General features: G+C 40.0%; 1 protein-coding gene across 4 annotated transcripts; it reads right to left on the minus strand.

Moving 5' to 3' along the window:
* On the minus strand, window positions 1-27,546 carry N4BP2 (NEDD4 binding protein 2). 4 transcript variants are annotated; one of them, XM_083457946.1, is made up of 18 exons: window positions 27,129-27,546; window positions 23,894-24,065; window positions 22,672-23,018; window positions 20,873-22,037; window positions 20,107-20,234; window positions 19,220-19,308; window positions 18,573-18,649; window positions 17,466-17,621; window positions 14,606-16,857; window positions 13,601-13,686; window positions 12,711-12,756; window positions 11,172-11,401; window positions 9,677-9,795; window positions 8,600-8,735; window positions 8,172-8,360; window positions 7,092-7,260; window positions 5,822-5,945; window positions 1-4,416 (listed from the first exon to the last, which is right to left on the minus strand). In XM_083457946.1, the coding sequence occupies exons 3-18, from the start codon at window positions 22,898-22,900 to the stop codon at window positions 4,371-4,373; spliced, it is 5,241 nt and encodes a 1,746-aa protein (XP_083314072.1). In that variant the 5' UTR covers window positions 22,901-23,018; window positions 23,894-24,065; window positions 27,129-27,546; the 3' UTR covers window positions 1-4,370. The 4 variants fall into 4 exon arrangements, with proteins under 4 accessions (XP_083314072.1, XP_083314073.1, XP_083314075.1 ...); XM_083457947.1 differs by having other exon boundaries at window positions 23,880-24,065; XM_083457949.1 differs by lacking the exon at window positions 27,129-27,546 and adding an exon at window positions 25,354-25,930 and having other exon boundaries at window positions 23,880-24,065.
* Between the last annotated feature and the right edge of the window lie 431 nt (window positions 27,547-27,977).

Here is a 27,977-nt window from a genome sequence, read left to right on the forward strand (position 1 = left end):
TGTATTTATTAAACTGGATTTTATTTGAAATTATTCACGTAAGAAATTTTATGTGCTAACAACCAAACATTACAAAAAAAGATAGGAAACCAGAAGAGCTTTATACACCTAAAAAAAATGAACAGTAAAGAAATCTACTTGCATACTGGCCATATTTTTGTGACACAATACTGGATTTTTCATTGTACTTTTTTTATTATAGTAGAGTAGTACAATCCCGGTCAGTAGTTGAGAGTTGAACTTTTTCTCCCCTTTTGAAAAGAGCAAGATTTTCCCCATGTAAACATTTCCCACCATCCTCACACACAAGTTTACATGGGAAAACGTTTGTCATCTCACATATGACTCACAGCAGTTTACACAATTGTCATGGCCAGGAAAGAGTGCTGCTGGGATCACAGGAAGGGCATCTATGCGATCACCTGTTTCGCATGTTCATCCTTGCAAAATATAGTAAAGACATGTATGTGAATATATAGCATGTGTGCTAGCCTTTAATGTTTCACCACAGCAAGCTGAAGTTTACGTAAAGTCCATATAGTTAAGGGATGTTACATTCTTTTTCAAGAAATGAAGAAAAGGATAAGTAATGTTTTGAAACCTGAACTGCACATACAAGCTTAATATCAGTTATAATCAAAATATCTATCTGTTGAAAATATTTGACACTGGGGAGGCTATCATTTCCATAGGCACTTTCACAGAAACCACTGCCCTGAGTAAATTTAAATCTCTTTTCAATAAAACATTTAGAGTACAATTTTTGCAGCCTAAGCGATGACCCTAATTGATATAAGCATATGCTCATGACATCTTCTTTGGAGGCTAATTTAAGACGTTAATAATAATAAAAATGGGTACCCAGAAATTATAATTCTTCCTCATCTTAAGACATTTGACTTTTTAAGAAATTAAGCATGGTAAAAATACCAAAACAAAGAAAATAATTATGAACGTTGTACTGAGACATTGAAAAGAACACATTTCCCTTAGGTATCCTTACAGGTATTTTCAGGTTTAGTCTTAATTTCATCAGTTGTATTTTTTTTCCCTAAGAAAATATAGAAGTTATTCACAGTTATTTTTAAATAATCTACTAAAGTGTAGAAGGGAACGGGAGGCTATAATCCAGCAGCCACTTCTACTTGGCAGGTTCTATCGAAAGGAGTGAAATTTTTACAATGTCACAATGGCTTGGATCCAAAGTTCCTGCGAGAAGAACTCCGTTCATGAAAAGAGGACAAAAATAGATCAGTATCTGAAAAGATAAATCTGCCATCGCATTAAGAAAAACTACCTTGGGGCCGTTCACATAATGGTTATCCTAATATGGGTAGCTCTTCCAAGTGTGTCGTTACCCCTTCTTGTGTGATCAACACTATGCATCTGCTCAGGCTAGTTGGCCATGGAGTGAAGATCCCAGAGTCAATAGTGGTTTCCCCATGATTTGTACATGAAGCAAAACATGCATGCATGTCCTTGCCATACAGACATATCTGTACAATGGTAATGGTGAAGCATCCCTTATTTGCATTAGGTTCCTGAATAAGTATTTTGATGAACACGCCCATTCTGGCACACAGGAAGGTGAAAAGCCTGAAAAAGCCAATTATTTCAATGGGAGAAGCAGTAGTAGTTTCTTTGGCTCTAGGGCAGCCCACATAAAAAGGGGAGGGGGAATCTAGCCACCAAGCAACTCACATATTTAAAAGTGCTTGATTTATAAAAATAGAAGAAAAAGGTTTTGTTTTTCTCCCATAATGACATACATCCCTAAGCAAAAAAAAAAAAAAAAAAAAAAGGCAGTTTGGATTTCTATACCATGCACTCCTTCCATCATCATTTTTTCCCTCCAGATTCAAAAGCTATCTTTTCTAAAACTCATTAAGCTTAGAGATCACTATAGTAGGAAATTTTGAAGCTCTGATCCAGGTGTTAAGTCCTGTAAAAAAAATACTAAGGACTGGGTGAGTTTCCTTTCTCCCTGCAATGTGCAGGAATCTGTTCCCACTCAAAGATCTCTTTGAAAGGATCGTAGTTAACTGCAGGTTGCAACTTTTCAATAGTTGCACATGCACTAAAATGTCCCAATTTAACTGGTGTCCATAACATATGTGTGCAAATTCTGTTGCATTATATGTCAAAGAAACTGGCTGCTTCAAAATTCTACTGAAATGGCACCTTTAAGATATGAAGGGTTGTACCAATGGTATTTTCTCCACTGATGGAAGGCACTTAGGAGGCTTCCATCAGTGGCGTGGAGAGGGAGGCAATTGCCATATATTCTTCCTCCCCCATATAGACTATTGTGCCCTTCCAATCTGCTCCAGAGGCTAGGGAGAACCTTCAGATCAGCACAGGAGATGGCACTGCAGGAGGGAAGGGGGAAACTGGCAAAATCTGCCACCTCCCTCCTTCCACTGAAGTCCCCATCAGTGGAAGGACACAATTGGTTGTAACTTGAAATATTTCACACTCACCTATTTACACAACGGCTCACATGTAATCCTCAATTGTTTTAAAAGCTTCATAATTATAAAACAATTTTAAAGAGCACTTGCATGTCCACGCTGAAAGACATGTATACATTATTTGCATATTCTTGAAAATAAATGTCGCCTATCAGTTTTCAAAATATTTCTATATGTATTCATTTGTTTGGATACAGAGGCACTGAATATCATGGGAGATGTCATTCAATTTGCAACTAGGATCATCCAGTTTTGATACTAAAATATGTTTAAAAAATACCTTGAGTTGCTTGCTGATTCTCAGCCATGAATTAACGTTTAAAAATCCACACAAAATATACTATCAATAACGAGGATACGTTTTCAAATGAAACTGCATCCCTGTAAGAGCGATATGCATGCACACATTGCTGTACTTCCTGATCTGAAGGAAACCATGTCTGTTTTAACAGCAGCAGTAGGAATATGAGAATGTCAGTAGATGTAGCTCCCTCCATCAGTACTGCAATGGTAGTAGCTGCCATTGATAAATGCTTTATCCAGTATTGTCCAGTATTGTCGTTAATGGCATATAGGCTTGCTCAAAGCTGGCAAACCCTTACACGGCGTCAGTTTGCTGGTGTCTTCTCTAATAGACCATATGTAATATTTATACAGACAGGATGGAGTCTATGAAGATTCCTTACATTTTCTCCCACCACAAAGAATATGGAAATGCTGACCCTGATCCAGCAACTTTAGTCACACGTTCAGGAGTTACAATGCACAAAAAGAGCTTCACTGCAGGTACCCTTGTACATTTCAATCCACACAGCAGCTCTCTGTACATATTCTCGTTGCACTCATGAGCCAGTGCACTTAATATTTTAAGCGAAAATGGAAGAATATTTCCATCAGCGCAAGACCCATTGCATTAGCGGGCTTTGTTATGCTGGCTCCCACTAGCACAAACATATAGCTGAATTCAGCTCTTTGTACGTCACAAAAACTGGGACTTCTAAAAATTTGTTGATTCTAGTGGCAACTGTATAAATAAAAGAGGAAATGGCTCCTCATTACTTACATAACGGTCAAGACCTTTAGGTACCCATGTCCTTTCCCAAAAAAGCTCAACCAGCTCATCAGGCAGTATTGTCAACACTTTCCATATATGAAGAGAGTTGAAGAGTTGGGACAATCTGAGCAGAAAACTCACTGAGGTATGAGACATTGTATTTCTCTTAAGTCCAGGGAAATGTTAACACCTAACATTTCCTCTTCTCCCCAAGGAACATAAATAATTATTAGCTCTTATTACTTCAATCCACTGCATCATTTTCTCCCCCCAAAACTTTTAATTATTTCAAAGCAACTTAGCTCCAAGTCTTAAAAACATGTAAGCCTAATGTTGACAGAGCAGAGGTAGTCAATATGATACCCTCCAAATGTGGATTACAACTTCCATCGGCCCCAACCACCATGGCCAGTTGCCAGGAATGATGGGGAATGTAGTCCAAAATATCTGAAGGGTACTAGATTGGCTTCTCTGCTTATACAGAACAAGGTAAGTTTTTTAAGAAGATAATGCTTGAGATATTTGTGGATGTTCTTTAAACCTGAGAAGGACAGAGTGTTTCAAAATGGAGCCTTCCCTTTGAAAGTCCATTTCTTGTACAGAAGTTCTCTTCACATGGACTCCTTTTATAGCAAGAGGCCAAAAAACTATTTCCCTTCAAAAGAAAAAAAATCCATTCAATTTTGGCAAGGAAAACATGCTGACAAAAAACACACCTGCTAAAAACATTAAAATATTTCCAGTAAAATATTGTTATTTAAAAGTAGCACAGGAACGGCATTATATTTTGAAGTTGTTTGTATGTCAGTTATAGCAGCCTTTCCAATCCTCTTGGTGACATCCTTTTACTTCAGCATGACTTTCAAGCAGCCTGGCTTTATTTCTGTGAACCTGTGAATCAGGATAATATTGTAAGCAGCCACTTAAAGTTTGATTCAAACTGCAAGGGGTAGGAAAACAGACTTTAGCACTGTTCCACAAATGCTTGCATAAGAATCCGCACAGTGGTATACAGCATTTCTCATGCTCGTTTGTGTAAGGGCTTGTGCAGGTGGAAAGGTTTTTTAATCTCTCATACAATGCTCTAACATTACACAGCATTACATGATACTTTCACCATATAGAAGGGCAAGTTTGAAATTAAACCATCCTTTTGGCCGGATGAAAGAAACTACCGTATTTTTCGCTCTATAAGGCACACTTTTTCCCCTCCAAAAATTATGAGGAAATGTGTGTGCGTCTTATGGAGTGAATGCTGGCTCCTTGGCTTCAGCAATAGCAACACAAATCCTCCGAAGCACAGAGGGAGTGCTCCCTCCGCACTCCGGAGCCTTCGCATTGCTTTCACTGAAGCCTGGAGTGCGCACTGACCCCTCTCGCTCTCCAGGCTTCAGGGATAGCCGCCTGAAGCCGGAGGCTTCGGGTTGGTTTGCTGAAGAGGCAATGCACAGCTTTCCCTCTCTGCGCAGCGCCCCTTCAGCGAAGCGGGAGGAGAAATGGAAGGGGTTCCATTTCTCCTGCCGCTTCGCTGAAGGGGTGCTGCACAGAGAGGCAGAGATTTTTTTTTTCTTGTTCTCCCCTCTAAAACAAGGTGCGTCCTATGGTCAGGTGCGTCCTATAGAGTGAAGAATACAGTAACTTAAGAAATAATAAGCCTAATAAAGAGGTATTGCCTCAAATAAGCTTGCTCTCTGTGCCCAAAGATGCTTTGGAGCTTGTTAACTGAGAAGCAGCCTCCACCATCGTGTCACATAACAAACCACTGATGGGAATTTAAAAATCAGATTGGGGCACAGCATGTGGAAGAGAGGTTCACTGTTCACAGAAGAAAAAATCCCACTGGCATTGACCAGGTGAGGTGTTGAAAAGACAGAAACATGGCAGAGCACAAGGTGGGGTGTATTTGGGCTAGACCAGAGAGCTAAGGGAGCAAAAACAACTCATTTTCTATTATTCCCGAATTCTCTCCCAGCTCCAGCCTTCCACTCTTGACTTCACCCATTACCCTTTCACTAGATTTAAATGTAACTCAATCTCAAATCTCCTTCCTCACTTGATTCCGTGTTTACCACCATAGGCAAATCAAGAGAAAACCATCATTAGCAGCCAGGACTGTCATTAGGAATGACCTAGGATCCTAGATAGAAGCTTCCTGTTGCACTCTACAGACCCGGCAATAAGCCTGCCTGAGGAGCTTAGCCCAGGATGTCTACTACGCTTTCCAGTGAAATTACCACCAGTTTTTAATTGGTTAAATGCAGATTGCAAGTTGTCAGTAACGGTAGGTTCAGCTCACCTGAACTTGTGGCTTGTGAGGTATTTCATAACTGCTGGTTTGATGCGAGCAACTCCTCCCTGGCTATGGTTTCCCTTTCCTGTGATCACGTAGAGATATGGCTTACCACCAGCCAGGTTGCATTCTGTTACACAGGAATAACAATGGTCATAATATTCTCTCTTTATGAATTCCACATTCAACAGATTTAAAAATTTCTTTTAGAATATATCTAAAATCTTTCAATATGGTAAATTTTGAAATACAAAGTAACCTTAGACTACAGGTCCGTCTAGCCAAGTACTGTCTACTGTGATTGGTAGCAGCTTGCTGGTATCAGTATCAGTACTGCTACTCAAGAACCTTTTAACTAGATGCCAGGAATTTAACCTTAGTAGTGCTATGTGGGAACCAGGCCGAGGGCCTTTTCGGTGGTGGCGCCCGCCTAGTGGAACACCCTCCCATCAGATGTCAAGGAAATAAACAACTATCTGACTTTTAGAAGACATCTGAAGGCAACTCTGTTTAGGGAAATTTTTAATGTTTGACATTTTATCGTGTTTTTAATATTCTGTTGGGAAACGCCCAGAGTAACTGTGGAACCTCAGCCAGATGGGTAGGGTATGTATGTAAGTATATACAGTGGTACCTTGGGTTACAGACACTTCAGATTACAGACTCTGCTAACCCAGAAATAGTACCTCGGGTTAAGAACTTTGCTTCAGGATGAGAACAGAAATCGTGTGGCGGCGGCGCAGCAGCAGCAGGAGGCCCCATTAGCTAAAGTGGTGCTTCAGGTTAAGGACAGTTTCAGGTTAAGAAAGGACCTCCAGAATGAATTATGTTCTTAACCCGAGGTACCACTGTATGTATGTATGTATGTATGTATGTATGTATGTATAAATAATAATATTAACTATTATTATTATTATATGCAAATTATATGTTCCGTCCATGAAGGCTAGCCCATCCACTGACATGGAAAGTAACCCGTCCGTTTTAATACAGTGGTACCTCGGTTTTCGAACGTTATCCGTTCCAAAAGACCATTCAACTTCCAAAACATTTGAAAACCAAAGCCGCAAAGGGCGGTCTGCAAATTCAATAGAGAAAATTCGAAAAAACTCAGCGGAAGCTGTTTGACTTCTGAGGCTCATTCAAAAATGGAAGCATTTATTTCTGGGTTTTCGGTGTTCGAAAACCAAAACGTTCAACTTCCGAGATGTTCGAAAACCGAGGTACCACTGTACTGTCCAGTGTAATCTCTGTAAACAAATAAGTGTTCTTGTACCTTCTGTTTTCTCCTGCAATACTCTACCCAGGTGAGCCAAAGCTTCATCCACATGAAGACCATGTAGGTCCAACAGGTTTTCAGGAAGCTTCAAGGCATTCACTTTCTCAAAGATTTGCTCGGCAGCATCGCGGTTGGCTTCTTTCATCTTCTCCTCGTGAAGGCGACCCTTGATGCAAACACACATCTACTGTAAACATCACGAGGAGCAACCTAAGTGCAGCACTGGATATCAGGATTCAAAACAGCACTATAGGCAGGGAGTTGTAATGTCTCAGAACAGCGACATGTGCATTTAGACGTAACTTGTCAAAAGTAGGTCAAGTAAGGCCTGTCAGGTGGGTTTCAGGAAGATGTAAGTCACAATGAGACTGTGTGAAATGAGCAGAGATCATAAAGGTAGGAAGAAAAAAGAGAGAGGAAGTCAACTTTGTGCTCCCTGACTGTGTACATATATACAACTGGTAAAAAAAACAACTCAGTCTGCCTTAGCTAAGAGAATCACCTGAAGGTTTCAGTATGGCAATTATGGTTTAAAACACTATCCCACCTGTAGAAGTACACAATACATGCTGGGGTCCAAAAAACTATGCAAGTCGCTCCATGGCTATTTTGAAATGCAGGGGACATTCAATAGTAATTTGTGATATGGCATAGGAGCCTGTTACTCAATAAGCAAAAAGAGTTTCTATTGTCAATGACCAAACACTCATTTGCATGCAATGTAGCACTTTGAATTCCAGCCATTGTTAGTGAATAAGCTCTTCCATTGTCGTCTTATATTCTAATCCAACAGCACTTTGAAAGCCATGAGTTGCTTGTATCTGAATTAAAATGCCATGTCCACATATTTCCAATTTATTTCAAAATAAATGTTTCTGACCTTATTTTTTTTTGGGGGGGGGGATATTTGTGCACACGGTCTTCTAGTTCTGCTATCGGAGATTCAAAAAGAGCATTGACACTTGCTTATGCGGTGATTATCAGTGCAAACACCAAAAACTTCTGTGATTACGAATGGCCAACATTTTCAGTAAAGAAGGCAAAAATTGCAGAATTGATTGATTAAAACAAATTTACCCTTTGAACATAAAATGCTGCTACAGACTTCATTCCCATGCGATATGCCTCCCCAGCTTTTCTCAGGCACTCTTGCTTGTGCTGTTGGTGAAGAAAAGCTTCGGCCCTGAAATCATCATATCCTGGATATTCAAAGTCTTGAAACGCCTTTGCACCAAGAATGTCTTCTGGTTCCTTGCACCTTCTGGCCTATAATTCATAAGTGTTACACTTAGGACATGGTCCAAGGCTTATTAAAGTAAGACACCTCCACCAAATACATTTTCTATCTGCTCAGTTCAAGACAAGAAGCAATCATATATACTCCTACTGAAACTGACTTTTATTTAATATTTATAAAGTCTTTCCCCTAAAATGTTAAAAAATATTTCACTATAACAGCATCTTATTTAAACGTATTTGCAACAAATGTACAAAATGGTCATTACCTTTCTCTCTCGTGTCTTTAAAGCACTGCAAGAAGAGAGTATGGCACCCTGGGCCGTTTCTCTGGCTACAACTGTCTTTACTGGATCTGACTCTAGAACGCTGTTCAAAAACTGGACGGTTTGCTCCAAGGAATAACTGAGATAAAAAAGAAGCAGCAGCCAGTGAATGATTCAAGACATATCACAGAACAGCAGAACTTTGTTAAATAACAAGGAAGGAAAAAGCAAGACACACGTGCGCACACAAGAAAGAGAGAGAAGCTTGCATTCTAAAACCTGATCTTTAATTTCTCAAATCAAATTCTAGCACAGGGGTCTGCAACCTTTAAGACAAAAAGAGCCACTTGGACCCGTTTCCGAAGAAAAAAAAACTGGGAGCCGCAAACTCGTCATTATAAAAATAACTTTTCTGACACTTTTTTATTATTTCTTCGTTTGACCCCTCAGAATTACTCCTCCTCATAGAAATAAACGTTAAATTAGCAAGTTACCTTTTTGTGTGTGTGTGTGTTCTTCACTCCCCTTCAAAACAGTGACCAGCGTACATGCCCCCTTTCAATGCAGTGACCAGTGTACATGTCCCTTACAATGTAGCGGGCGAGCGGGAAGGTGACGTCGGGACGGTGCATTACTAACGCACGCACCGCCCCCATGCAACATCACAGCCAGTACAGCGCCCGCCACAGTGGGGAGTGTCGGAACACACAATGCGCCTCCTCCCCTCGCTAGTATCCGCCCTGGAGCTGCGGCAAAGGTGTAAAAGAGCCACATGTGGCTCCGGAGCCACGTGTTGCAGACCCCTGTTCTAGCACCAGGCAAGTCTCCCAGGGAAAGAATTCCAGAGCCAGAACATCACAACAAAGAAGGTTCTGTCTCTGGTCACTGCTGGCCTTATCTCAGGCGACAGGAAGATCTGGAGGAAAGCCTTCAAGGGTAGTCTTGAGCAGACTTGCGCAGTAGAAAGCAATTCAAAAGGTATTCAGATCCAAGCCATTTAGTTCTTTGAATTTAGCAGCTGTTGTGACAAAATGACTCTTATTCTACTGTTAAGCATCATATGAAGAAGGAAGAGCTCACTTGTGGTCCTTGAAGATTTCCATTAAGACGTTTGGGTTAATAGCTGGGAATATCTCCAGGAGTTGCTTCTCTTTCAGTTTGGCAGCGCAGTCTTTTCTAGCCATGAAAGGAGAGCGTTTCTAATCCAGAAAACAAGTTTACATTATAATTATATTATTAGAAAAGGCTTTGTAGAAAAATGGATCTAATAAAGGAAAAAGATTTCAAAGTTACACAGTTTTCCACATTTTGGGGTGGGTGACAACCAATTTTTTCCTCCTGTCTCCTGTGTGTTCCCAAATCTGCTCCCCTGGGTAGAGGCAACCTCCACAGCAAATCATGGGGCAGGTTGGGGGGCAATGCAGAGGAAGAAGTATAGCAGTTGTGCTACTTCTTTTCCCACAACATTGGATACCACCCTTTGTTATTGGTTCCAGATTATTTAGGGCTGGCAATACTGTTTATAGGGAGACATTTTCTAGCTTCAGCTACCTGAAATTTAAATCATAAAAGGCTGCTTGCAAAACTATATTGAAGAGACTGTTTGGTTTGGGAGATAAAGTAGCACAATATGGTGGCTATAAGCTGAAGTTAATAAATGAGGGTGAATCAAGGTGATTCATGGGGGATACCACTAAAAATCTCCGTTTCTAATTTAAATCTTAGCACCAATGTACATATTAACAGTCAAATTACCACTATGGCACACTTTTGTTTTTCAGGAGTACACGAAACAGGAATAAATGCATGAGAAGCAAAACCTTGCACATGGTGCTAAATGTGTCATTACAACTACATCCATTATTTTTATACTGTTGCCTATGTGGGGGGAGGGAGTAATTTTCATCATGACCAGGGGGCAGTGAGGAAAGATTTAACTCTTCCCTTCTGACTTGGGATTCTAACAGAAATTTCTCCCACGTTATTTACCTCAGAAAACAAGCTCCCATCGGTGCCAGTTTAATTCATTTATGCCCACCTCATTTTGAGAGTCAACTATACCAAGAAATTAGAAGTAAAGGCAGTTTTCTGGCTCTAAACTGGCTAAATCACATTTCAGCCCATCCTACTCTCTGTTTTAGCTTCACAAGCACAACAGAACCACATAGTTGTTGTACAGCACCACTTTCTATTTAATCCTCCCCTATCAGCTTAATACATCAACATCACTGGTGGAATGTTATCCTGGAGCAAGATGGCAGGGCCACCTTACAGATTTTATGTGCTGGAAAACAGTCACTTGCCACCCGCTCCCTGACGTAAACTAATAACCAGCTTTCTAGGCAGTGCAGCTGCATTGCAAGTGAAACTTTGTGAGTGTTTGCAAAGCGGTTACTGTTATAGCATAAGGAAGTGGTGGGTGGGCCAAGTCTGAGAACTGGAACAAGAGAAGGAGAGGTCCATTATGCTGGGAGCCTAGTGGCCGATCCTATGCTGTGCTGCGTGCTTCAGCTCACAATGAGGGTGAAATATAGGAAACGCATAGTGCTAAGGGGCAACATATGTGTAATCGTACCAGGTCCTCTTTTTCTTGTAAGGCGATTTCTTCAGACATTATTTCCCGGAGTGACACTTTCTGCTTCTGGACATTCCAGTGATCCATGAAAGGAAAAAACTCTGAAGCAGCTGAGTTTTCAGGTAGCGTATCTGTAGGCAGTCTTTCGGTCTTCTGTACTTGACAGTTTGTATGCGGAGAAAGAAGGCTGTCCAGCTCATCTAGACAGAATTGCTCAAACAGCATGGGATCTACAGAAGCAACAAAGCCGGAAGGCGATGAATTATTTTAAAGGAACAATTTCAAATACAGATAATCCAAATACATGTATTTTTTATGCATTTTGAAAGGTATCACTTGTATTAAGGCGTAAATAAAAACAGACTGTTAAAAACTACAGTGGTGCCTCGCAAGACGAAAAGAATCCGTTCCGTGAGTCTCTTCGTCTAGCGGTTTTTTTCATCTTGCGAAGCAAGCCCATTAGCGGATTAGCACTATTAGCGGCTATTAAAGGCTTAAGGGATTAGCGGATTAGCTGCTAAAAGGCTATTAGCAGCTTAGTGCCTTAGAAAAAGGGGGTGGGGAGCGAAAAAAAATCGCAGGAACTCGCAAGACATTTTCGTCTTGCGAAGCAAGCCCATAGCGAATTCGTTCTGCGAAGCACCTCCAAAACGGAAAACCCTTTCGTCTAGCGGGTTTTCCGTCTTGCGAGGCATTCGTCTTGCGGGGCACCACTGTATTTTATTTTACTGTGTTTTTCTAACTGCGAAACATGTATATTGATGGCACATTAGTTTTTACTCTCTGCCTTACTCCATGTTGTGCCTGTGCACCTGAAAAAACATGGCTGCTTTCACATTCCTCTGCTGGCTCCTCCTCCTTTTGGGGAACTTAATTTCAAAAGCAGTAGCTTGAAGCACAGATTATGGTTCTGAGGGTCTGAGAAGTGGATCACACATAGGTAATTCCACACCTCTGGCCTCTCAGTTGCAAAGCTTCGTGGTTTGCTCAGTCCCTTTGTGTCCACATGCTGTTCTTTACAGCATTTTTACGACATACATGCTCTTTCTTTTCACAAATAGGTAGTGCTTAAAAAAAAAGCAACAACTAAATATATACATAGATAATTGTGCATCCCTATTTCAAATAAAATTTGCTGCACATATAAAAGGACAAGAAATAAATAAACCTTAATCTGAGTGTAGATGAGATAGAGGGGTGGGGGAGAGTAAGAATAATATTGTCTAAGCTAGGGCTGTGCAAAGTCAAAAACAACACTCTGCTAGGTCCTGAAACCCAATGGGTAGCCTGAGACAAGTTGCTATCAGGCAGCTCAACCTACCTCCTAAGGTGGTTGTAAGATAAGATGGGATTACCCATATGACACAAATGTGCTGCTATATTTATTTCACATAGAATAACTTAGAAGACCGAATAACTTTGCCATTCCTGATGTATTTGTTACTATGTGATGATCAGAATCTGGATGCACATCTTAAAGGGCACCCAGTCTAAATAATAGAAGGCCCAGAGTGGTCAATTAGAACAACATAAGCTTACCTTCTTCAAGAAGCTTATGCAACTCCTCTTCTCTCCTCTGTCGCTTCTAAATTAAAACATTTTAAGTTCAATTAATCATATTATTAAGTTTTAATAAATCTCCAATTAGTTTTTTTTATAGGATTAATAAAAAAAAATTGGGCATCTGTACTCAGTTTACAATAGGTTCAGGTTGTATGCAAGCACAAACTGGAAACTGAATTTCAATTTTAGAGAAACAAGGTGAGCAAGGTAGAACAAGTGTCTCTGTGATAAATGAAGAATCCTACTAGACATAACAACAAAACAACAACAATTTATTATTTATACCCCATCCATCTGGCTGAGTTTCCCTAGCCACTCTGGGCGGCTCATAATAATTCAGCCTCTTAAAACCAGCATGCTTAGCTTTAGTTAATGCAGGAAGGGGTTAATACCATAAAGCAAACTGTTTTGCCAGACTTGACTAGGTTACGACCCCCCTCCTGGAGTGACAAAGGGTCAGCATATTCTCTTTGTTCACTCTTTCCACCATGTGAATCAGACCAGAGAAGATGTCTGGGCTTATCACTTCAAGCCCAGATCATTTGTTTAGAAACATTTTTACCATGTTTTTAAACTAAGTTTTTCTGCCTGTGTTATCTTGTGGCTGCATGAAAAGCACATGAATCAGACCTTTGACGTGTTCCTCTTTAAAAAGTTAAAAAGTTAGTTGGTTCAAAATTTTGATTGTCTGTTTAAGAACTTTTATTTGGAGTATATGTGACCTCAGTGTAATCATGCCACTTATTTAAATGCACTATAAATTATGGGAAATATTTTAACAGGGGTCAGCTAATAAATAAATACCAGTGTATTTTAATGCAAGCATAAGATGCCACAGAATTGTCTTTAGAAAGAAACTGACTTACTGTAATAGATGCTTTCCATTTTTCATGTATTTCTCTGGCTAAATTCAGATCAATATGAACCACATAATCTTCAGTAGTTAGAGATCCTTATTGAATAAAAAAAACCAGAGGTTAAAGCACTGTACACATTAAATGTAGTTCACCCAAGCTTATTCTTAATCAAATATCTTGGCTTTTTTGTAAGATAAAGCATCAATTCCTGAAATAATTCAGAGAATCTGTCTCAAAACAGAGCAATATAACACCACTTTGAAACCTAGCTTAATTTATAAACCACAATTCTAATGTGGAATAGGAAATAAATTAACTCAAAGCAGTATTTTTAAACAAAAAAAAATCAGTTTGACCAGGTCCAAATTTCACCAAGGAGGAGGACCCAAAGTGAGACTATGGAGATGATGAAGCTAATCAGACAGACAGACAGACTTTGGACCAGTGATGATGACCGTGTGGCCCCCCCTAGATGTTGCCAGACTACACCTTCCCATTATTTCTGACAACTGGTCATGCTGGCTGGGACTAATGAAAGCTGATATATTGTCTACAATGACTGAGTTTCCAGGATTCTCTCTCAACCCAGGGCCTTTCCTAGGCCTACCTAGGACCTTCTGGATTCAATGCAGAGCTCAATGCTCTACACTGAGCTACGACCTATCACTTGTCTAGAAACTGGACTTAACAGGGGCACCTTAAATCTCTACCCTATTGGCATTCCCAAATGTAGACTTTTAATGAACTTTATGTAAGTGAATGGCTGTCATTCACTCATATGGTGGGAAACAGAGCAACGCACTTGGAAGATTTTGCAAAATGAGTAAAAACTGCTGACCACTACAGAGTTTGACCACCACCAAGACACGGGTGAGTCTTTTTTCTAATATCTATCAATGGCTGTAGCTTCAAATAACCAATACTTTTTGGCTTTTTAACTCCTTCTACAGTGGGTTAACTATATAATCTTGTCAGTTCCTAGCATTTTTTTTTTAAAAATCATGGTTTTATTACCTGAATCAACACCAACAGGTCCAAATATTTCACTTAATTGAATGGCTAGTTCAGGAGGTAAGACCAGTTCTAGGGAATTTATATTCACAGATTTTGATACAGGTGTGGGGTTCACTAACTTGCTTTTATCTTGATTGGGTATTTTGTTTTCTTCATTTTTTGCTGCAATTAGAAACATTGGTTTACAATTCATTTTTTTCTCCACCTCAAATTTGCTGTCCTTGCTTGCAGAGCCCTCTGTAAGTATTAGATGAGATGGGAGCTCTTCTGTAATTGAACACTCTGAATGTTTCTCGGAAGATCTGTTGTCTATTTCCACATCAAAAGTAGGTTTCAAAGAGCCTCCATTAAAACCATCAGTTATAGTCACAGGAACACTTGAGTCCACTTCAGTATGCAACACCTTGTTCGGCTGCTCATTTTCTGATAGCATAACAGAGTTCATCTCTTTTGTATGTGTGGTATCTAAAAGTGGTTTCTCATTTCCTGATTCTTCGACATGAGTTCTTGGAGCAGACGGCATTAAATGTTTGTTTTCTGCTGGGGAAGCAGTTGAAAAGTTGTGTTCATCTTTAATGATGGAGGTTTCATCACCTCCATCATCAACAGAGAGATTTGTTATTTCTGAATCCTGACTAATTCTAGAAGACACAGTTCCTTGAGTGCTTTCCTCAGAATCTGCAAGTCGTTCTCTATAACCAGCATTTTCATTAGAGTCAAGAGACTTGCCAGAAGGCTGAATCTGTGCTTCCTGCAAGGGTCCAACCTCATCATCTCTGCACAACTTCTCAGCAGAATCTAACAAGATCCCTGTAGCCCAATCAATGTCCCTGTTACATCTTTCATACAAGTCCTTCAGTGCATCAAATGAAACGGACTCAAAGAGTTTACACAAAATATTCAGATTCTCAGATACATCAATGTTGACAAGTTCACTTTCTTCCACATATGTGCTTTTCTCATAAGTTACTTTATAGGGTATTTTTTCTGAAGCCGTATGAATGCCTTTTGGTATGAACCCATCCAGTCTGCCATTTAATACTTTGGTATCTTCCGAAACAATAATTTTCCTTTCAAGCCTCCACAGGAGAGCAAAATCCTGGGGCTCCGTCTGCGAATACTTATTGGCCTCTGTCATGATGCATTCATCAGGTTTCTCTTCCAGCAAATTAGAGAGACACAATTCTTCCTCTGGTTTACTGAGGGCCAAATTGTTGGTAAATGTTAGAGCTAATTTATGATGCTTGCGTGCCCTTTTGTTCTGCACAGACTTTTTCTCACCAAGAGTTTCAGAACCAGAGATTTCAGGTGTCGAAAGTCCTTCCTTCTTTGATGAGACAAGTAGCTCTCCAGCACCTGCAGATGTTGTAGGAAGTACCGTTACTGTGTTCAGAGTACTTTCGTTAATATTGCATTGACTACTTATAATCTCTTCTGATTCATCAGTGTTTCTCTTTGGTATTCTTTTCATTTTGTGCTGTCTTTGCTCTAAAGAGTTTTGGACAGGCCAGTCTCCTACAATCAGCAGTCGCGATGCATCTTCTTCCGTATCAACAACAGACATACAGGCAGAGGGCTGTTTAATTTCTTCCTGTTTACTCTGAGAAAGTGGCAGCTCTTCATGAATATTAACCGGATTTACCTTTTCATCTTCATCTAGAATTGCTAATGCATCAAAATTGGGGGTGCTTAGACCTTTATCCTCTTTGCCATTCTTTATAGTCAGTTTTTCTGACCTTCTAGCTCTTTTCACTCTCTGCCCCATAGTTTGTTCTATTGGCCAGTCTCCCACAAAATTTACTGTCTCTGGCCCTACTGGTTTATCACAACCTGAATCTGCCTTATTCATGTTTTTTGTCAGTGTTAACTCTGCTTCTGTTAGTACTTCAGCACATTGATTTGCTTCAACTTCAGCTATTATGTCCTTGTTATTGTACTTCTGAATATTTTCACTGAAATTTGAGAATTCACTTTCCTCAGGCTTTACCAAGTCCATCTTAAATATTTCAAGAGTAGAATCAATTTTGTCTGTCCTTGATGATGCACTGAGATCTATGTCTTCCAGAGAGACATTACATTTAGAAGTACAGTCTTGAACCCAATGCTCCAGTTCTCTCTTTTTATTCAGGAGAGTCTGATTTTCCACTGTAACTTTCTGCGACTGATGCTTATCTTCCATACTTAATTCTATGCATTTTAAAGGTGAAGGAAAATGTTCCTTGTTTTTCCCAAAATGAGGCATATCTTCCTTCCTGTAAATCAAACAATTTTTAAAATGGACCTTTAAAGGAAAAAATGCACACCTTAATCATCTATTTCTGCTAAAGCATTTAAGTCATAACATCTTCTAATATATATTGAAGTATTTATATACATATTCCTAGAAAGATAGAGGGGCCAAGATTGGGGGGGGGGGGGGAATCACGGACTGCTATTGAGTCAATGCCTTCTCTTGGATGTAACTGGGATTATTATTAAAATGATAACTGGATGCTGAAGGGAAAGAGTCAAAGTGGAAATTGTTAGATTATGGAGATATATAAAACCTGAAATTCCATGCTACTTCTGAAACTGAAAGTGTAATTATTCAGCACATTCTGTGATATAAGGTCTTAGTTAGACTCACAGACATTTGCTTTCACACTTTACAGATATAGATAGAATCATAGAGTTGGAAGGGACCCTGAGGATCATCTAGTCCAACCCCCTGCAATGCAGGGATATGCAGCTGCCCCACACAGGGATTGAACCTACGACCTTGGCATTATCAGCATCATTAACTAACCAAGTAAACTGGCTTGAAGTTTTGTATTTCAATTCTTTCGGTACTTTAATTTTAATTTTGATACTTTAATTTTACCCTTCTCCCTTTTTGTGGTGAAGAACTTCATCACAGGTAGCACTTTTCAATTCATCTGGGATTGAAGAATTCAAAATTGAATTAACAGTCAGGCAACGTTCATATCGTTCCAACATTCTTTTGATCGTCTCTTTTGATACGCCATGAATATTTCGCCTAAACATTAAAAAGAACAGAATATCTGAGAATCAATCTCACAGTAAAAGGCATTATTCCAACATTTGTTGAAAACATTTGAGGCAACTATTAAACATTTAACTGAAGCTGTTTTCCGTGGTGTTACAATTTAAGGAGCAGGTACTGAGAATTTTCCCAACAGCTGATGGTGCATAAACAAGCAAATAAAGGTTTGTGCAACATGAAAACCTACACTGCCATATCACGTTGCCTAAGTAATAAATAAATAAAAAGTAGTAAACAGGTAGAGTTCCAAACTGGGTAAAAGAGATATTGGCACCCTTTACTTTCAATTTCTACTTGACTATGTAGAACAGCTTGCTAAATGTGGAAAAACCCACTGCTACAAATCACGACATTTTAAACCACTTTTCTTATAGCTTTAGAAATAATTAATGGCCAGAAAGAGTAGATTTTCTTGGGTATTTTTTTGCCCATGCCGACTTCAACTTTTATTAGCAATGGACCAGAGAAAGAAACAAATCAAAATCTAAAAATTATAAATGAAAAAGGAGAAACAAAATACAGTTATTAGGTACTACTTTGCTCGCCACTTATATACGGAAGATCATGTTGTCACAACATCCCACCTCCCTATCCTTAACCAATGAAGATAATGGGCTTGAATAATAGTATCTATTATTGAGGCTCTTTAAAAGAATCTCTGTAGCTGACAGCCACAGAATATTCTTGAAGCAACTGAAGCTTTACATGAACTAAAGGTACAATTTGCAAATGAATTAGTCCAAGTAATCACACAGGTTCTCTTGGAAGAAAAGAGAGAACAATTTATAGTATTGCAGCAATCCCTATAATTTGCATTTTGAGGTTCAATGAAAGCTGGTCTCACTCCTACTAGCTCATTTATCTGAAGATATTATTATTTCTTTTCAAATATGCTATAACAGAATCGTGAGGGTTTTTTTTTACCTTTCAAGTTCTTTTGGTTTAAACTTCCACCAGGTATCCGGTTCACGAAATATAACCTTATATTTGTGTTCCTGGGACTGAATAAAAGTGTAAAAACGCTTGAGATACATCCCTCAGCAGGTTAAGAATACAGTTAAAAATGAACCAAGTCATAGTTCAGAACACATCTCACCCACCATCATTGCTGGTCACAAAGAACAAGATCTTCATCAAAACTGTACAACATAAGAACTCATAATAAATGCCTCGTGCTTAGATAAGAGAGATAAGAGATAAGACTATAGATGTTATAGTTGTAATCCTAAACACACTTACTTGGGAGTAAGCCCTATTAAATTCAGTGGGACTTGCTTCTGAGTAAACATGCAGCTTTTCCAAATTACTAATATCTGGGCTCCACTAAATGATGCTTGCTCCTGCAATTGTACCCAGGCAGACTTAAAGTATGTCTTGAGCTCATGTTCTGCTTCTCCATCCTCACTGCATTGAGTGTGAAAGCATTAGGCCAACTCAATCTCCTCCCCCCCCCCATCATCTCAACAGCCTATAGAGAGCATGAGCTCGAATACCTCCATGCTGTCTACAAATATGCAGAGAACATGTTAATGGGCTTTTGGTTCAACAATAATAACTTATGGAATACTAACCAATGCAACATAAGGTTTCATTTCCCAAGCCTGTGTGTTTGTGTTGTCTATGATTATTGGAGTGATGCTTTTTTCAAATGCTTCTTTGGCTGAAAAACATACCAGTAATTTTTTTCAGAAAATGAATTAATAAAACCAGCATTTTTATGTTAACTCAGTTAAAAGAAAATTATAGAAAGCACTGTATAACCATGACAAACCACCGCAAAAACACTCAAAATTGTCATATGCACTAAAATATATGAACCTACATTCAACTATTCAATATACAATACTGGCAATATGGCCAGAAGTATGACCAAAGTATGACCAAAGATTGTAATCATGGTGACATCAGGTGACTGACAGGTAGGCTGCCTTGTCGACCTGTCAAAAAAGCCTGTGTTATGAGGGAGAGCTCGGGATGTAGCCCTCTGGCCTATCCAACCCAGTTAGGTCAAGGTAAAGGGACCCCTGGCCATTAGGTCCAGCCGTGGCCGACTTGGGTTGCGGCGCTCCTCTCGCTTTATTGGCCGAGGGAGCCGGCGTACAGCTTCCAGGTCATGTGGCCAGCATGACTAAGCCGCTTCTGGTGAACCAGAGCAGCGCACAGAAACGCCGTTTACCTTCCCACTAGAGCAGTACCTATTTATCTACTTGCACTTTGATGTGCTTTCAAACTGCTAGATTGACAGGAGCAGGGACCAAGCAACGGGAGCTCACCCCGTCGCGGGGATTCGAACCGCCGACCTTCTGATCAGCAACCCCTAGGCTCTGTGGTTTAACCCAGAATTAATATGTGCTTATAGGCAAGCACCAATCCTGCCACAAGAACTTCATTAAGTCTTCTCTATTTATAGATTCCAATATTCTTAATCAACAATTGTTTGACTTCATCTAGCACATACCACGTTTCCGGTTCCACTCATGTGCGTCTGCTAAGCAATCAGCATTAAATTGGTACTGTCCATTTTTTTGGTAAAAATAATCATCCGTACTAAGAATGACACCACCAGGGTTATCCTCAAGCAAAGCCCTGCGAAAAATAGAAAATGCTAAATCAATCATCTCCCCTCCCTTCCCAACTCTCAATTTCTCTTTAATTGTGCACACACAATTTTGAGCCTCAGCTGGAAGAGGGGGGCATTGTGTAGTAATATGGATAAGCCATTCTAAATCAGTGCTATCTATGTGGCACATGTTTTAACTTTAAAAAGTAGCTAAATCTTGGGGAAAGTTTCAAACATTATTTCTGTCCTCCCGATATAAAAAAAACAACAACCTAGAATACACAGCACCATTCTCTGGCTGCCACAATGCAACACAATGATGACAGCAACTTTCGGTGTCAAAGCACATCATCAGGAGTCTAGACGCTATATAAAAACCATGCAAACCAGGAAATCAGCTTTGGAAATGTATGCTCCTTCACACTCTCCTATCCAGAGAACTCCTCTCTCACTTCCTAAAGTTGACCATGGATTAATATTTAACTGACACAAAACAGTGGCCTCCCCCATAGATAAAAAGATAGTGAGGGTTTGAAAATTATGGCAATGAGGGGATCTGGATTGTGTCTGTGTATAGACATAATGCAGAGTCACAGTTAATGCACACGCATGAGTGTGAGAAATGATGCATTAAAAAAAAAAAAAAATCATATGAATACTCTACCTTGCCAAATGTGATTTGCCTGATCCAGGAACCCCTCTAAGAAGAACAAGCACATGACCTGCGAGAGGGATCTTTCTTCTCATCATGTGACAAACAGGAAGCTGGTGTACTTGAGAAATGTCCATTTTCGGCAGAGAGGATTTGCTGTCCCAAGACTGTGGAGTTGTTTGAGAAGAATATATTTTCCCAAGACTCCTAGAGTTTGAAGCAGGCCTCCACTTCCCAGGGCTGACAGCAACTGGAGTTACGAAGCTATGGCTTGCATTTTGAGGATAAAAGACAGGAGCCATTAGGTTCCAGGTACACTCCTGAGACTGTTTCTGAAGCACAGAAAATGGTGAATTCCACATCTGCTGAGACTGGTCAACATTTGTAAAAGGTGTCAGTTTGAAAGTGGATTCTGCACATAGGTCAGGAACAGAAGTATTATAATAATTATTACACACAGTCACTGTGTTTCCCTGTTTTTCAGTCTTGTGTGAACAAGAACTAGAATTGTCAAACACACTGTTTTGAAATTCAGCAGTCCCCTGGCAGTGTTGAGCAGACACGTCATTTAGGGTTGTAAGGTCCAAAACAACTTCTGGAACTGCACCACTGTCAAGTACAACTTCAGGTAAATTACAGTTCTCTGGGATTTGTGCAAAAATATCCACATCATTTGTCTGAATGCCTGATTTTCCACAAACTACTTCAGTGGGTTTGTCACAATCTGGATTTAAAGGAGTGGAGGTTTCTAATTTTTCACTGTCTGTTTCCTTTTTCTGCAAAGAAAGCACAGTATTGTAACCCAAACAGGACTCTGCACACCCAGATAACTCTTTAACTTGATCAGAGCTACCGTGGTCCAAAGCCAAAGACAGATTGCCTGAGATATGGTCATTTTTTGAATCCTTCATTTCACTATTTAGATTATATTTCTCAAAAGGATGGCACTGCAAGAAAACCAGTTCTTCAGATGATGAAGACTTTTCTGATCCTTCACTAGATTTCACATTTTTTATTGCAGCAGAACTTTGGCCCTCTATTTCATTAGTAACACAGCTTGGTTGATTTTCACCAACCAATGATGCAGATATGGAATCAAAACCTGAGACATGTGGTGAAGATGTTATTCCCTTAGCAGCTGTAGACAATTCTAGCAGATAATCCATAGTGTCTTCAACTATGAAAGGAAGAAAAAGCACAGTCACTGGAAGCGATATGAAACTCATTCTAAACTACAGAAAATATAAAGATCATTGTACAAACAGAGATTGAATTTAAGATTTATTTCAAGGTTACCTTGTTCTTCAGACAACCTGAAAGTTCCCAGCTGCAGTGCCAACAACACGGATCAATATAGTCAGGCACCTGCCAAAGGCCCTAGGGCTCAGAAAAGCCATCACAGACCTCACTGTCATCAGAACTGTAGCATAGTACTGCTACCAACATTCAGTTATGCTCTGCTCTCCATTGACTAGCTTACCCAGCCATTATGTTAGATTCCCCAAGATGTAATGCCTGATGTCAGGCTGTGTAACATAATTAGTGCCAGTACGAGGTAAGCAAATCTGCAGGAAGAAGGGCCAAAGAGCAACACCCTGAGCTAATTGGGGTAACTATTACGAAGTAGTTTATGAACTTGTGCATTGATTATTAACAAGTGGCTGTTGCGACAAAATGTTCTAATATAGAGTGTTCCTGCTGCTCAGGGTTCCAGTCAATCAGCCATGCCTTGATACCCCATGTTATCTCCTCTCTCTCCTTAACACTGTGTTAAACACAAATGCTGACAAAATTAACAGAATTTGATTTACCTCCGAAATCACATTCAGATAGCACCATGTAAATGACAGTAGGATCTAAGTCAGAAAACATTTCTGAAAGACTGCTGAAGAGTTCTTCTTTATCCATCCCATGCGGGGTTTGTAACATTGTTAGATCTACTGAAGGCGGTACCAAGTCGGCAGATGCAGCAGGCGTCGCTTCTGAGTTTATGCTCTTTCTTGATGGGCTCACACCAAGATTTTTCTTTTTCTTTGGCATTTTTTTCTCCAAAATATATTTTCCCTTGAATTTTATTTCGTCTACATAACACTGATTATGTCATGAGCAAGGCAGCGTCATTTGTACACAGCACATATTCAGTTCAGAAACAATGAACCTAGAAGGAAGACAAGTATTTTCCAACATGTATTGAATCACATTTTTCCAAACTCTTTGGTGTACACCAAAGATGTGACATTCTTTAATTTTTTTAAACTCTAAAGTCTAGTTTTAAACTGTAAGTAAAAAACATTTTATTGGGAAAGGCTGCTAACGCTCTTCATCCTATATATCAAGTTGTCAAAAGTCATAATAAACACAATCTTCATAATAAACAAAAATTCAAGAACATTTCAGAGTACAGTGGTGCCCCGCAAGACGAATGCCTCGCAAGACGGAAAACCCGCAAGACGAAAGGGTTTTCCGTTTTCAGAGGCGCTTCGCAAGACGAATTTCCCTATGGGCTTGCTTCGCAAGATGAAAATGACAAAAAATTTTGAGGTTTTTTTCCGCTCCCCAACCCCTTTTTCTGAAGCGCTAAGCTGCTAATAGCCTTTTAGCAGCTAAACCGCTAATCCCTTAAGCCTTAAAAAGCCGTTAATAGCCCTTAAACTGCCAATAGTGCTAATAACGCTAATCCGCTAATGGGCTTGCTTCGCAAGACGAAAAAACCGCAAGACGAAAAGACTCGCGGAACGGATTCTTTTCGTCTTGCGAGGCACCACTGTAGTGCCTAAATCTTACATTGTACGGCAGATATTCTAAATTCAGGTCTTAGTAAGCATTCACAAAACTGCAGGCTTCACAGGATTATCCATAGTATCAATGCTGTGACAACACATACTATATTAGTATAGCAAAACTATACTAAAGCACACATTAATTAGTACAGGGTACACAGAAAACAAAGAGTGCTTTAGGAATTAAACACAAATATTGTGACAGTCAAACAGCTTTAAAGGTGCAAATATTTACTCACTTTCAGGAGCATACCTTAAAAGATAAAATTAGATGGTCCTCTATTTCCACATTTCATCAGTTTTGGATAAATTGCCAAAACAAAGTTAACACCAGGAAGCTACATTAGGCCACACTTCTGTTTGAAACTCCTGTGTGTATCATCCAGTCTGGAGTTCTCTCCTTTTGTTCATGAAGGTTCATTAACCTGTAACAAGAAAAAATCAGAACGGCTCAGAATTCAGATGCAATTAAATTCAGAGCATACTGGTATACACAGAAGTGGATTTTTATTTAATTTTTTCCTTGTCAGGATGTGCTGTCACACACACCCTTCAATTCTGGGGAGCTTAGCTGCAGACAAATCAGTTGTTTATATTCAGCAATGGAATGTTAACCATCCTCCTACAAATAACTATCCCATATTAATTGTTTTTATGCATTGCTCTTCTCTGATAGCTACACGTAGATCATATTTGTCCTAGACCAGACATTCTCATTCAAGAATATAACTTATTGCAATGGCATTCAGTCCTTTCATCGAGCTGAAACTGCTATTTCAGACTCAACATTTCCTCTGACATGTGGCATTTTGGAGGGACATGAGAACTGCAGCAGCTAGAACACTTATGTGATCTGGGCACTCAGATTACACAAGCAGCCTAATCATTTCTGGGCCCAATTAAAGGCTTTGAATGTTAAAACCCTGTATGGCTCGACCAAACTGCAGGAGGCAGTGGAAGACAGGAGTGCTTGGCGTGCTCTGGTTCATGGGGTCACGAAGAGTCGGACATGACTAAATGACCAAACAACAACAACATGGCTCGAGACCACGTTATTTGAAGGATAACCTACACATGCATAAGCCTGCCCAATCCACCAATCAGAACCATTAGGCAAGCAATTCCCTGGGACGGGGTTTCTTAATAGTAGCTCCACACCTTTTGAACCCCCTTTGCAGACAAATACACATAGCCTTATCATGGGTGGCCTTGAACAACCCTGATGACGCATTAATTTAACCCTGCATTGTGCTCCACCTGAAAAAAAGTGTGCCTGTGAATTGTGCTGCACCTGGAAAAAAAATATTTAGCTACTGCTATTTTTTCTGTTTTTCATAACTGTATTTTTTATGAATTTTAGAATTTTGTAAAGTACCTTGTGAGAGCCCTGAAAGGCAGACTAAAACTTGTTAAATTAAATCATCAGTGAATCTACTTGTAGAGAGGTGTCTGCTTAACAGATTATGATGACTCATGCATAAGTGCAGCAAATTAAGAGTTCAGTTTTACCCTTGAGCCCACTTATACAGGTTTGTTTTAGCACCAACAGAACTCACTAAGTAATCCGTCTAAAACATTCTCACTCATTGCTGCTTCTTAGCAGAAAAACCTACTCTGAACTTTTCATCAAGCATGGCAGCTTAACAAAAGCACACAAGGTAGCTGTGAATATAAACCTGGAAAATATAACTTAAGATCATGTCATAAAATAACCATGTTTTCCACAGATGTATCTGTTGCCCAAGAGTGCTTCCCCAACAACAAACACATAAATGTTTAGCTGATTTATAACTATGTAACATTAATCAAATGACTCTTGTTTTACAATTGCTTATTTGCGCAATAGATTATGACTACCTCTTAGACGTTTGGGGAAGAAGAACAGATTATTCAAAACTTACTTTAAATAAACAATGAGAAGAGAACTTTTGCATGTTTACATGAATGTGTTCAACTACCCCTCCTAAAAATTATTACCCAAGCTAGCATCAAGGGGGGGGGGGGGAGAACTTTTTAAAAAGGCAAAACAATTTAAAGTAGGGCTCCTCTTCTCAATCTTTACAAGTCAGCTACATGAATCATCTGAGGACTTGAGTGTTTGAATTACAACATGGTTATCTACCCAACCTGTCTGGCAACAAAATTAAAACCTGGTCTTAAATGTGTCACCTGTTTTAAAGAGGTCATTTGTTGCATCCACATATTAATATCAGGAAACCAAATCTTTTTTGGTTGGGGGTTGTTTTGCTTTTTGCTGAAACTCAGGATGAGCATGTGCTTATTTTAAGCTGTTACAAACTGTGCACTTATAATTGCACTGATTACTCATTAATTAATATGCTTTTAAATATTGATAGTTTATTTTAGGATGATTTTTAAAATGTTATATAATGTTCATATAATAGTTATTTAATAATGAATATTAATATTTTGATATTTATACCGCACCCATCTGGCTGGGTATTTTTTGAAATGATTTAGTAATTAATCGCTATTGTAAGGAATTATTGATTGGAATTTAGGTTCTGTTGTGAGCTCTGAGCATAATTAAATGGAAAAGCTGCATACAAATGAAAGTGTTTCCGTAATAAATAAACTTGAAAAGAGCATTAAAGCTTACTACATGTTTCTCAAAATTTAAACAAAATAATAATGTGAGAGAGAAATACTAGTCGGGCACTCTTTGCGTTTTGTTTTCCTTGTACTACAGTTCTAGATATTAAATTTAAAAATGCCTTATACTGTACTGTAATTAGGTAGTTGTAAGAACTTTTGGAGTTCTTGCAAAAAAAACCCCAAAATAGATAGCCAAGGCAACAGAACATAGCAACTCTTGGAATGATTTTTTTCCCCTTTCATTGCAGCCATGTTTTCAGCTTTTTATACACCTCCCTTTCCACTGACAAGCAATTAGGGAAGAGGCGCTTGATCTCTGCTAAAATCTAGATCCCGAAAATGTATCTGCTGGTTTTATCACGGTCGAGAGGCGCCTTGCCCGAGCTCGGTCTATGAAAGACTGGGGGCCGGCAGAAAACTCTGAAGATGGGCCTCTTAAGTATTCGCACACCTTCAAATCTAAAAATAAATAAATGAGAATGCAAAACAAACCAACAAAACAAACACCTCTCCGTGGGAAAGAGACACAGACAGCCTCCCTTGCCACATCCCCGCGAACATTTCCCTTCCAGCAAAAAGGGGGAAGCCGCGGGCCCGCGCGGCGAAAAGCGATGGCACTCTGCACACGCTCAGAGGCCATGAGTTCCGGAGCGAGCCCCGCTCCCGCCGCTGGGAAAAAAGTGGGGGGAAGGCGAGACAAAGGGAAGGGGGCTGAGGGGAAGCCGTGAGCCCCGCTCGCCGTCGAGGCATTTCCGCGGCCGGCCTCCAAAGGGGGCGGAATGAGGCCCGAGGAAGGCGGCCGAGCCGTCCGGCTGCCGAGGGAGGCGAGAGGCCTGTTTTCCCCTCCCTCAGACCCCCGCGCTCGATTTTACCTCACGGCCGCGGCGGCCGCCTCCGACCCTTTCGTCTCCGTGCCCGCGCTGCTCTCGGCCAGGCGCGAGTCGCGTAGGGATCCACAGGCTCGCGGGCTTGCTAGGCCTCGAAGCCCGGGGACGCAGCGCCTCTCCAAGGCCGCTCCCGGGACTGCAGCTCGGGAGGAGCGGCGGCGGCGGCCGCGCGTCCAGGGCGGGCACAGGCGCCGCGAGGCAGGGGCGGCCTAGGCCTCACACCTGGCTGCTTTCAGGAGGGGAAGTGTGAGGCGACGGCGGCGAGGAAGAGGCCTCGGGCCTTCCGCGTTAGAGAAAAACACCGCTGCGTTTCGGAGAATCCAGGGAGGGAACCCGAGGGTCATCTAGTCCAACCCCCGTGTGATGCAGGGGGCGGGACTGGATCCTCTCCTCTTTTTTCCCTCTTTGGCGATCCCTCGTAGGCAAGTAAGATTGTCTTCCATGAACACGGTTGGTTGGTTGGTTGTTTTTCCAAAAAAAATTATTGGTTCTCACAACATTATAAAAAAAAACCCATAAGACAAACAAACATAAATCATAGCCTTATTGAAAATTACACTTATTAACATTGTTAAGTGACTTCCTCGCTTCCCCTTGGTTGAATTTCATTGCATATCCTTTTAACAGTTTTCTAAATCACAATTCTTATAAAATTTAACTTAAGCGTTAGTATCCTTAAATCTTCACTTTATGAAATTAAACATATTAATTAATCACTTAACATAAATAAAATCCTAAGCCAATTAAGTATCTGAAAGCTGTTTTCAGTTAATCTAACTTAACATATTTAACTAAGTAATCATTACATTTAATCCACTTCCTGATACTCGTCTT

Source organism: Podarcis tiliguerta, assembly GCF_965153285.1.
Source record: "Podarcis tiliguerta genome assembly, chromosome: 9".
Lineage (NCBI taxonomy): Eukaryota > Metazoa > Chordata > Lepidosauria > Squamata > Lacertidae > Podarcis > Podarcis tiliguerta.